Here is a 12,923-nt window from a genome sequence, read left to right as displayed (position 1 = left end):
GGAATGCGGCACTTTGTTAGTGTTGGCTGTGAATAATTTCTGGCTGTTGAATGGAAGGTCTTCTACAGTTGATTGGATCTCTCGAGGAAAGGCTGCAGAACTGAACCAGGAGGCCCTCCTCATGACTCCAGCTGTTGCAGTAAATCAAGCTGCTGCGTTGGCAGCGCAGCTTGAAGTGCCATCCTTGTGTGACACTCAGTAATCATGGCTTTCAACTGTTGCTTTTTTGCCTCAGGGATATCTGAAATAAAATCATTTAATTTTGAATAATTTCTATGGTCATATTTACTGAGTAATGCTGCATAATTTGCCACTCGAAATTATAAGGTGGAGGACATGTACACGTTTCAACAGAAGAGATCCAGCCTTTTGCTGTCACGATTGTCTGGGGTAGATCTAAACTGCTGCTTGGTCTTCTGATGGGCTGCTTCCACCACCAAAGAGATAAGTGCAGGGTGGGTATAAAGAAATTCTGATCCTTTTGGAGGAACATAATTTTTTTTGTCAGCCCATCTGCATATTGGAGTGGCTGTTGCAGGCATTTGCCAGATAGTCTCTGCTGGTTCAACAATGGCTAGATTAATCAGAAAAGCTAATCTTGGAAGTCGTACGAGTTAATAAAATGTCAGTCAGTTCATATTGGTTCTCTGACACTTCCTGTGTGGGCATAGTGAGTTTGGCAGATATCCGTTTAAAAAGATCTTGAAAATGTGAGAAACTGCCTGCTGCAATTGGAGGAGGGGGCATCACAGCTTCGTCTGAGGAGGACAATTTTTTAGTATCAGGCGAGGTATCTGGTGTGGGGTCAGATTGCTCCCTTTGTATTGCACGTAGTCTTTGTGGAGATGGAGATTGTGGTGAAGACAACAGTTGGGCTATACAAGGTTGTTTGCAAAATTGTTGGTGCTTCTTGTAAGGCTGCCATGGGCTCCAATACTGCCACTGTGGATAAGGCATGGGTGGTGGCATCCATAGGTTGTTGTACCAGGTTGGCGTGTTTTGGTGTCTGGAGTGTGGAGAATGAATCCTGGCTGAATATACAGAATAATTAGTGGTGGGGGGAGTTGGTAGGAGAGAACAGTACATCCACATCCTCTTCAGAGTCTCTAGAAAATCTCTCCAGCAATATCTCTGGTCTCAGTGCCAGCGTACCTGGAGAAATGTCAGTGCCCAGGAACGGTGAACTGAAAGTTGAAGAAACCAGGAGGTCTCTGTGTTGTGTGTACTGTCATGCCAGCGTCAATGGTGCGGCTGTCGGCTACACAGACACCACTTGCGGGGCCATATGATGTCTTGGCACTGAGCAGCCTCATGATGTAGTCAGTGCTGTGATCGTGCCTGTACCAGTGCCGGAAGGTACACCGGTCACTGGAGCCAGTTGCGGTGCCAGCACGGTTACATCCACTGTGTCTGGGCCTGGCTAGCACAGGTGAAGAACCGTTGCATGCCTAATAAGTAACGTGAGTGACAAGCTAGAGTCAAACTGAGGTTTTTGGATTCCAGAGAACTGGATGAAGTATTCTCCCAGGACTGGACAAGTGTTCTGGAGGGTAGGTCCATCAATGGCAATTTGCTAAGATGGTCAGCGATGCAATCCCACGCTATGGGTGCCCCTATCTTATGACTGCCAGAAGCTGAGAATGGATGACAGGGGATGGATCACTTGATAACCGCTTGGTTCTGTTCATTCTCTCTGAAGCACCTGGCATTGGTCACTGTCAGAAGACAGGATACTAGACTAGATGGACCATTGGTCTGACCCAGTAAGGAAGTTCTGATGGTCTTACAATAGGTTGAGTGTAAAAGGTCTCAAAGAGAATCTAAACAGATACACAGATGCAGTCCCAAGAGCCTGCAGGTACCATTACATGCTTCAAGTGGATAGAAATGTACTTCCAGTGACAACACCTAATAAAAATGCACTTCCTCCAATGATCTCAAAGAGCTTCTACAAACATTAATTGACTTTTATAAATAGCTAAATGAAATTAGACCCATTTTAAAGATGGGTAAGATGAGGTACAGCAGGTGAAGTGATTCAGATTTAAACCTGTGTTCTCTACCCATAGGATACATCCCTGTATCAAAGATATAAGAAGCTCCAATCTGCCCCATTTTCTGTAAATTAGATCTAACATTTAGACTTCTAGTAAGCTGACTATATAGCACTCAGCCAGACACAGTTTGGGCACCCCCAGATGTACCACATTGTAAGCACATACAGGCAGTTTCTACCAGAGGGCTTATTTCTAACAGATCCTTATTTGTTTCGACATTCTCTATTGTTTGTAGCATGTTTAGCCAAGTCTCCTGTCTTTCGGAGGTCACAGCCATTACTTTACAGAGAATTGTAAAAGCACTGAGATCAAATTACAGACTAGGAACCAAACTGCCCTTATAGTTACTCCCAGGCAACCTTTCATGTACTTGCATAGACATAAGTTATAGCAGGATATGATCCACTGCAGCCAATACAGGAGTTTGTAATAGCAGGTAACAGTCAATAAGGCATTTCCACAATGGAAACAAAATAGCACTGGGACCTAAGAGGGGAAAATGAAAAAGTGTTGTCTTGAATATTAATTTCTCTTTTCAAAGGAACATAATTCTCAGGAAATTCATGTACCTTCTGTTTTAGATTATTCTAGCAGCTTCATAAAATATCTACATGTTAAGGAAAAAGGAGAGAGAATCAAAAATCAATCGTGCTTAGTTTTTTGCAGCATTTATATAATTTCTGTAATAAACATGGTATAAAAACAGTAGTCAGACTAGAGACATACAGAGAGATAGCTATAACAGATAAATGGATATAGAAGACAAATAAAATAGGCAGAAAGACAGGACAATTAAGTAGATACCTATGATACAGACAGATATGGTAGACATATAGCTATGGACAGACATGTAAACAGAATAACTGAGTAGACAAATTAACCTTTTATTATCCAGTTATTTCAAAGTACCAATTACAATGCTGAAAAGGATCTGAGAAAAAAGTGGACACAAAGAACAACTTGCGTGATTTCAGCAAGATTTCAATCTTTCAGAAACTTTTCCAATTATACTATTTTAAAAAACATTTGAATATGTATTAGACCTTGTTTTTAGCACAATATACAGAAGAATGCTTTAAAACAACTGCAGTACATTGTCAACTTTCTTCTCATCTTCACCCTGGCAGTAAATTCCTTAGGTTAGTTTTTGAAGATTTTTCTTTTTCTTGCTATTTAGCCAGATGAGATGGGATTGGATTGCAAAGCACTTTTTGTTCAAGCGCTTCATATCTTTTCAGAAGGGGCTGGTAGACCTAAAAAGGAAGAGAAAGTTACATGTTTATGTTTTTAAAACATGGATTTTACTTATTTATTTACTTACTTACTGATTTACATTTTAAAGTATCATCAGAACCAACCAAAGTGTTAGGTGGTCTTTTAAAACACACACTGCTATTCTTCATTCTGTTTATAATCAGTCTTATTATCAGTTCTTTTACAGCTCTAATATCATGATGCTCTCATATAATCTCTATTGTAGGTGTGGTAAGATGTGTCTTGTGATGAGCATAACTTATTATTGCAAGGGGAAGTAAGCAGTCTGTTAAAATAATTGTTTACTGACAGTTTGACATACATTTCTAAAGCCCAGCCTGCTCTTCCTAGTTCAGAGGTGGGCAGTAAGCTGGAGGCTCTTTGCCAGGTTAGCCCCTGGGGAGTCACTGACTTTATTTACCTGTGCATCTGCAAATATGACCCTCTGCAGCTCCCACTAACCGCAGGTGCTGTTCCCAGCTAATGGGAGCTGTGGGAAGCGACACCACTTCCTCCCGCTCCCTTTGGCTGGGAGAAGGGATCTATGTTCAATGTGAGCTGCGAGCGCCTGTACCTGCAGACATGCAGGTAAATAAAGAGCCAGCGGCCCTTCAGCGACTAACCCTGGGAATCCACCTCTGGCCCATAAGCCACTTACTGCCCACCCCTATTCTAGCCACAGAGCCTAAACTCTTCTCCATGCCTTCATCTCCCTCAGTATTAATATCTGTATCATTCTCACCCTTTTTGGTCTACTTGCTCCCTGCACTGATGTATTCCTTGGCAGGTCGGCGTTATGCCTGCCTGCTGTCACTATGGGGCCATAAAGCTATAATAAAACAGATCCAATACTGGAAACCCTTACCCATGGTAACTAACAAGAGCCAGCATTTAAGTGATTTTCACTCTTGCCAAACACGGGCTCCAGCCTGCAATCCTTACTTGGGCAAAACTCTAAATGGCTTCACCATGAGTTTTTCATGAGTAAAAACAGAAGCTGTGTGTGTGATAGCATATAAATGCAGAACTGACCTTTAATCAATTACAAATACAGTACTTCATGGCATCATTTTTTAATACACATTCAACTGGAATTAAATAAAATATCCCAATATGATCAGATCATCTCACAAGAGAACCCATTTGTAGTTTTTCAAAGATTTTATCACCTGAAAAGGGGGGGGGGGAGGAGTGATGGTGTTTTGACTGTGTGTTTCCATTCATTTCAGAATCTTCAGTATCTGAGTCAGTTTCTTCCTGAATAATTGTTTCAAATTGAGATGCTCTCTTTGGAATTTAGTCAAGAATTGTTGACTAAAGAATTGAATTGTTGGTCAAATTCAGCAACTGAGGAGCCTTCTTTGAATAATTCTACCCATCACTAATAAGATGTTAACAACAGTTAAAGCAAATCTATATACCACCAGGTAAATTTACAATGTACCCATGGTATGTGAGAATATACACTGTATATTTAAATTGAAGCCCTGTCAAGGTCAGGAAAATTGTTGTTTTTAAAACATGGTAGCTAATAGGCGTTTAAAAAACATGTCAACTAAAACTATCTTCAGGGATGGAGCATCAGACCAGGAGATAGAAGACCTATGTTACACTCTTGCTTCTACTGTTGATTGACTGTATACCCATGGGCAACTTGTTTAATCTCCGTGCCTCAATGTCCCCTGTCTGTAAATTGGAGATAAAGGGATCGATGGACAAAAAGGATATGAAAATGCAGAACACTATTACAATGAGAGTCATAAGAACATAAGAATGGTCATACTGGGGCAGACCAAAGGTCCTTCCAGCCCAGTACCATGTCTGCCAACAGGGGCCAATGCCAGGTGTCCCAGAGGGAGTGAATCGAACAGGTAATGATCAAGAGATCTCTCTCCTGACATCCATCTCCACCCTCTGACAAACAGCGGCTAGGGACACCATTCCTTGCCCATACTAGCTAATAGCCATTTATGGACTTAACCTCCATGAATGTATCTAGTTCTCTTTTAAACCCTGTTATCGTATGTCTACACTCGCGTCTTTCTATGTGAGAAATATGCAAATGAGGCTATGCGTGGAATATCGCCGAGCCTCATTTGCATACCTAATGAGCCGCCATTTTTGCAGAAGAGGCTCTTGAGCTAGAAGAAGCTGTCTACACTGCCCCCTATTGCACAAGAAAAACCCTCTTGTGCAATGCTGTTATTCCTTAAAATAATCAGCGTAATGGCATTGCGTAAGATGGTATTTCTTGCGCAAGAAGGGACAGTGTAGACAGCTCCTTCTGGCGCAAGAGCCTCTTCCGCAAAAATGGCGGCTCATTAGGTATGCAAATGAGGCTCAGCGATATTCCACGCTTAGTCTCCTTTGCATATTTCTCACACAAGAAGCCGCGAGTGTAGACATAGCCTTATAGTCCTAGCCTTTACAACATCCTCAGGCAAGGAGTTCCACAGACTATGCGCTGTGTGAAGAAGAACTGCCTTTTATTTATTTTAAACCTGCTGCCCATTAGTTTCATTTGGTGGCCCCTAGTTCTTATATTATGGGAACAAGTAAATAACTTTTCCTTATTCACTTTCTCCACACCATTCGTGATTTTATATACCTCTATCATATCCCCTCTTAGTCTCCTCTTTTCCAAGCTGAAAAGTCCCAGTCTCTTTAAAATCTCCTCATATGGGACCCATTCCAAACCCCTAATCATTTTAGTTGCCCTTCTCTGAAATTTTTCTAATGTCAGTATATCTTTTTTGAGATGAGGAGACCTCATCTGTACGCAGTATTCAAGATGTGGGCGTACCATGGCTTTATATAAGGGCAATAAGATATTCTCCATCTTATTCTCTATCCCTTTTTTAATGATTCCTAACATTCTGTTTGCTTTTTTGACTGCCACTGCACACTTCATGGACGTCTTCAGAGAACTATCCACAATGACTCCAAGATCTCTTTCCTGATTAGTTGTAGCTAAATTAGCCCCCATTATATTATATGTATAGTTGGGGTTATTTTTTTCCAATGTGCATTACTTTACATTTATCCACATTAAATATCATTTGCCATTTTGTTGCCCAGTCACTTAGTTTGGTGAGATCTTTTTGAAGTTCTTCACAGTCTGCTTTGGTCTTAACTACCTTGAGCAGTTTAGTATCATCTGTAAACTTTGCCACCTGACTGTTTACCCCTTTCTTGAGATCATTTATGAGTAAGTTGAATAGGATTGGTCCTAGGACTGACCCTTGGGGAACACCACTAATTGTCCCTCTCCGTTCTCAAAATTTACTATTTATTCCTACCCTTTGTTTTCTGTCTTTTAACCAGTTCTCAGTCCATAAAAGAATCTTGCCTCTTATCCCATGACAACTTAATTTATGTAAGAGCCTTTGGTGAGGGACCTTGTCAAAGGCTTTCTGGAAATCTAAGTATACTATATCTACTGGATCCCCCTTGTCCACATGTTTGTTGGCCCCTTCAAAGAACTAATAGATTAGTAGGACATGATTTCCCTTTATAGAAACCATGTTGACTTTTGCCCAACAAATTATATTCTTATATGTGTCTGACAATTTTATTCTTTACTATTGTTTCAACTAATTTGCCCGGTACTGACGTCAGACTTACTGGTCTGTAATTACCGGGATCACCTCTAGAGACCTTTTTAGAAAGTGTCTAGCCTGACCTATTTAACTACATGGTAGGACCCAATGTATGTCACAGTCCAGAGTATTAATATTTTGTGTTTTTTTGTTAGCAGCCTTTTTTCCCCTGTGCAGAATACAAAGACGTGTAAAAGTGAATAGCCACTGAAGAGCTGAAAACTGGAAAATAATGAAACCACAGAGGTGATCTAATATCAAAATAATAAAGGCTTCGTCTCAAAGCAAATCCATGAGGATACAATTGCAACACTGGGGAATGATGCCCATGTGTCACAGTTTAAATAAAATCACACAGGTCTATTGAACTGTTGGATTTTAGAAAGGGAGAATCAGCACCGAGGATGACTCAGACAAGCCAGAGCATCAGAAAACCTTGACACAATCCACAGGATGCCTCAGACAAGCCAAAGCATCAGAAAACCTTGACACAATCCACAGGATAATGATGAATGACAAGACCAACAGTCAGGTTCATAACTGAGACATGGCATTGGCAGTCGTTCCGTGCATGCCATCTGCAGTGAAGACTTGGGCATGAAAAAGGTTTCAGCAAGATGGGTGTCCAAAGTGTTCACTGCTGATCAGAAGACATCATGACAAGTTTCCAGGGAACTTCTTGCTTCTCCAGGACAGTGCATCACCCCACACATCCCAGACTGTAGTGACCACAGCAACCAAAGGAAAAAGTTGGAGTGATGATACTGTGGTGATCACAGAAGTTGAGGAGTTTTTGAACATTCAGGACAAGGACTTCTATTACATAAGCATAGCCAAACCGCACCTGTCTATTCTGCCATTGCACTAGAACATGTATACTGATGTCAGGGGGAGCTATATTGAAAAATAAACAAGTGAATGCAAATGATGATTTTCTCTTTGCCAGATTCAAATTTTCTGAACGCCCCTTACAGCACATCACAGAGTATATGAATTTCACTAACTATATGAATGCCTGATGTGTGTTGTGGGCGGCATTTAATTCTCTTGGGGGTGGCTACCCAAGCACTCAGCTTACAGTGAACACTGGCTCTCAGTAACTGTGGAATACCAGGAAGTGCCATTATATATCCCAAAGACTGCTATTGCCCCTATTTTTCTTAAATATATATGTAGGAGCAAACAAAATTCTAAGCAAACATTTATGCATTGTATTAGAAGCATCAATATGTCATACAAAAATAGATCCTTTATCTACTGAAACATCTATAGTCAAGCCTCACTAAATCTTGCTTTGCTAACCCATAAACTTGATAAGCTCTGGTTGCTTTACCAGATTCCTCAGCAAAGATTTAATAGCTTAGTGCTATTTTACTAAGAGTGCTTTATTGCTAAAATAGCAGCTCTCATATGACTTACACGACATTATTTTTACAATACATATGGCTGGACATTTACTAGCACATTATGAAGTATTATTGTGAATACATCACTCTAAATTAAAAAGTGTCAAAATAAATGAACAGCCATGTTAACTGATAAGTGTCCTTGACTATTTTATTGGCCTTAAACACTTACTTGCTAATTTGCAAAATTCAGGCATCTGCAGTGGGTCTCTCAGACATCAGTGTGAATGAGTGCTGTAATATATACTGAACGCACATGGGAAAAATTAAAACCATTCCTCCTACTTTATTTCTGTTTAATTTGGGCTTAATTCACCCCTTGTACAGAGACCCAGAACAAAGTCTGTGAACCATACATGTCCTTCTTAACCCATTAACTGTTACTTATTATAAACGATGGTTCTTTGAGAGCTGATGCAGCCATGTATTCCACTTAAGTTGTGTGTGCCCAGTGCACCAGAGCCAGAGAATTTTTCCTAGCAGTACTTTAAAGGGCAGAAATCGTGCTTTGTGCTCATAGTCCCTCTCCAGTGACCCAATGCTGATTGTATCAATGCAAATTTTATGAAATAAATAGACAATGCAATTACATGCGATGCACTAAGTGAAGTGGACTGCACTAAACCTTCTAAGCACAAAATGCTACATAACAGCAGTAAATGAAATCTTATACCATTGAATAGGTACTTGACTTGTAAAAACACAGGAGATGTGATTATCTCCAGATAATCATATTCTCTCATGCCTTTTTGCTTAATTAGCCAATAAGCCAACCATCACCATTTTTAATAGACTTCTAAAATTGAGCTGCATTTTAATGCCGTAATACATATTGTTATAAGTTCTTTCAGTTATTTCAGTCAAGCCTAGTGGTTCTGTCAGGCTGAAATGTAGGAAATTTCTGTGCCCAGAGTTCTGTGGTGCCTTTCTTGTACAATCCCAGTTCCTTGGCCCAACAGGAGCTATGGAAGGCATCGTGTTCCCCAATGTGAAAGAGAGCATAACTACTGCTACCAGTATGGCCGCAAGCCAGTGCTGAGGGATGGACAAGTTCAGGGCCCATGTTCACTCTGTCCCTCCTCCTCTTTAGGGCAGTTGGCAGTGCTAGCACCACACACCCCTTCTGCTCAAGTAAGTGCAAGGTCTGGCGATGGTCCTCAGCTCCTGTATGAGAAGCACAAAAGGAGATTGGATCCATGCGCACATCCTTCACATCCACATAGGGGGTCAAGCCAAATCTACCCTACAATTGTAAACACGATAGAATAGAAATTATACTTTGATTTTTGAAATTAAGTTGTGCTTAAGTTTCACATTCAGGATTCAAATACAGTGAGCTATAATATTTTACAGCAGTCAAAAGCAGGCTTTCCTCTTTCCAGTGATCTGGTCCTTGTCGCTTCAAACCTATACTGGCAAAAGGAGGAAACCAGACTAGATTCCTGAGTTAGGACCAGCTTTCCCTACACTGCCAAGATCTGGCCCTCGCAGTACAAAAAGCGAGGGATCTGTGAAATCAGCAACTTCACAGGGGTTAGCCAAGTTCCTCTGCAAGAGCTCCTCAACAAGACAGAGCTTAACCTCAGGATCACTTTGAAGTTTATAAAAAGAACCATCATTTAAGTGAAAGCCACTAAACTAAACAGAAAAATTGGATGAACAGGAAGATGTAGCCCTGTAAAAAACAGAACCAAACTGACTCATCATATTATGAATTTTTACTGCACTGTTCATACTAACCCACTATATTACTGACAGGCCCTCTGGCTTTCTGTAGTTTCACAGCCATGAAACTAACCAACAAATCCACTATCAACTGTAAAATCATAGAAAAGGAGATAAAAATTGGAGTGAAATTTGTAATTGAATGAAACTGCTTTTTATGTGATGCAGCTGGCATGGTAAAGGGGGTGCAGAAATGGTCATTCCTCAACTTGTTTAGCTGCTACCATCTCTTTAATGACTCAGTATCAACTGGAGCAATAATTCACTGTCTCTGTATCATTTAAAACTAATAAAAAGATGTGTGATAATAGCCCGGTCTAACGGAGTGAGAATGGAGGAAGAAAGTATTGAGACGGAAACAACTAATTATTTTAGTTGTCAGGATACTGTATGGCAGTAAAATCTGACACACAAAAGAATTCACTGTGGATTCTTTGACGTAGGCTGTATCTAGCCCTGCATGGGACCAAGGATCCCACTCAGCTTTACCCACCGTTGCAAGTGGTAACTAAACGGGGACTAGACAGACCAAAAGAAATGAACTTGTGACTCTGCCCCATAGGCCAGAAGCCAGCCACAATGTTTCTGATCTGTCTGCTATGACTTGCAACTACTGCAATCCTACTTTTTATACTTGCTTATTAATAAGCCCAGTGTAAAATAATTGTTAACTGAAGAGGGGGGGCAGCTGTGCATATCTCCCATTGATAAAGGGGACTGTGCCCCGCGCCGTCTGGCTCAGAGGCCTAGTCCTTTGCAAAGAGGCCCAGAGGCCTAGCCTTTCAGGATCCACCCCTAGTCCGGAATCTGGGAAGGAGGGGTAGGGGAGCCCGGGCCCTCCCTCTCCACCGGGCCCCAGCCCAGGGCCCTATGAGTGGTGGGTGGTTCCCGCCACTGGCTCGGCGGGGAGTTTTCTCCGAAACGCACCAAGCCTGCTGGGCCTGTTCCTGCTCCCCGCCCTGGACTGCTTCCTACCCAGTCTCCCTGTCCGGCGTAGGTCCCACCTGGGTATGCAGGTCCAGCTGTGGAGGCGGCGTTGGCAGGCGTGCCAGTGGCACTGACCGTCACAGCGTCTGGAGCAACCGTGTTCAGGTTTGGGATCGACCGCTGGCACGGTGGCTGCTGGGGCGGCGCCAGCGGCGAGGGTGGCTGCAAGCCGTAGGCGCCAGCGACTGGTGGGGTGTCCGTAGCTGTGGCGTTGGCTGGGCCTCTGGCTCTGGTGGAGTTGGCAGCTGCTCCGATGCTTGGGCTGGAGCTCCTTCCCCTCCGGAGGTTAGCCGCGACTGAGCTATTTCCCTGGCCTTTATACCTGGCCCGCAGTTGGAGCATGCCCAGCACTGCTATGGAGGCGGAGCCTTCCCAGCCCAGCAGGACAGCTTGCTCTCCCCTTGGCCAGTGCAGGGTTGGGCCGCTCCACCACAGGGACAATCAACTTATGAGCTTGCTCTATACAAACCTTTATACAGAGTCAGTAAAATGGATTTATCTGGGGGTTCTGGTTAGGAATTTAAAGGGTTAATTGGTCATGCAGTAAGCATAAGCCTTACCAGCCTGCGTATTGGCAGGGCTCAACAAATCATGTAATCTACTCGCCTGTGGCGCGTGATCTGCACATGCGCAGCTCGCAGAACCCCGCGGCTGGCGATCAGGGCTTGCCGCCACTTGGCGAGCCCTGCTTATAGGCTAACTGGTTAACTGACTGAGCTCAATGTGCTGTGGGCAGGAGGCTGCTCCATCCGGGCTGGGCCAGGCCCACTACTGTGTGAGTGGGGGGAGGGGGGGGCTGTTGCAGGTGGGTCTGGCCCAAGCAACCCCCTGCCTGTGGCACAGCCTGGTGTTGCTGGCCAGCCCAAGCAGCCCCATGGTAGGTCCTGCCTGGCCCAAGCAGACCCCCTGCCTGCAGCATGGCTGGTTTGGCTGGAGGAGCCCCCTGGAAGGCTCAGCCCAGCATGGTCAGAGCAGCCCATAGCATGGTGGGAATAGCTGGGCTGGAGGAGCCTGACACAGGTGGGGGGGCTGCTCCAAAGTCAATCTATTAAATCTAGTGTTTAACCAGTTAACATTTTAAACATTAATACTCCTAGTTCTGGTCCACTGGGATTGTGCACCTGGGTGCTGTCAAGTCCCTTTGACTAAGCCTTCCCAGAGCTGAGCTGATCTCCGTGTCTATGTTACTCTGCTATGGGCTGTGACCACAACTCTGTGCCATTGCTGGAGGAAACCAGAAGGTTTGGCTCAGTAATACAGGGTGGTGGGTCATTCCACAGGGCAGGAAGGTGGGCTCAGTGGTATTTCAGCACATCAAAGGTACATCTAGACTACAGGCTTTTTTCGACAGAGGCTTTGTCGACAGATGCTGATACGAAAAATTGATCCACTGTCGAAAAAGAGCATCCAGACTGCCGGACACTCTGTCAACAAAAGAAGGCACCCAGAAGTGCTCCTGGCAGGTCACAGGGGCCAGCCTTAAATTTCAGGCACTGCTGCATGCTCTTTGCACAGACACGTGCTTAAAGGGATCCTCCTGGACAGCTGTTGTTCTGCTCCTGCTTCTGGCTTGCCTACCTCCTAGAGGGAAAGCAACGCTGTTGCAGTTCTTGCTTTGGTTGCCCTGCTTCCTCGGACACTACAGCAGTTTGTTTTCAGGTTTGTTTTTGTGCTTTTCACTGTGTTTTTGGCCATGGAGCCTGAGCTGCCTCTGGGCAGGCATGGCCCCACACTGTGATGATGGAAGTTCTGCTGCATCTTCATGAGAGCATCATGACGTCTGCGGCAGAGCTGGATTCAGAGCCCAGCTTTGAGCCCCACTGCCCCTGCCACCAAACTTATTCCTGGAGAGGCGAGTTTGGAGGCTGGACACCAGTTCCAACCGGTGGGACCAG

At 43.6% G+C, this 12,923-nt stretch overlaps 1 protein-coding gene across 3 annotated transcripts in view; it reads right to left on the bottom strand.

The window, feature by feature from the left end:
* Positions 1-2,925: 2,925 nt before the first annotated feature.
* The window catches only part of XYLB (xylulokinase), a 125,784-nt gene continuing 115,786 nt past the window's right edge, over positions 2,926-12,923 (bottom strand). For all 3 annotated transcript variants that reach the window (XM_075922826.1, XM_075922827.1, XM_075922825.1), the window contains exon 19: positions 2,926-3,310. In XM_075922826.1, the coding sequence (XP_075778941.1) occupies positions 3,227-3,310 (84 nt within the window). In that variant the 3' untranslated portion in view covers positions 2,926-3,226. The remainder of the gene's footprint in view (positions 3,311-12,923) is intronic.

The sequence above is a fragment of the Pelodiscus sinensis genome, chromosome 2, assembly GCF_049634645.1.
Source record: "Pelodiscus sinensis isolate JC-2024 chromosome 2, ASM4963464v1, whole genome shotgun sequence".
NCBI lineage: Eukaryota > Metazoa > Chordata > Testudines > Trionychidae > Pelodiscus > Pelodiscus sinensis.
This window is presented reverse-complemented; position numbering and strand designations above follow the sequence as displayed.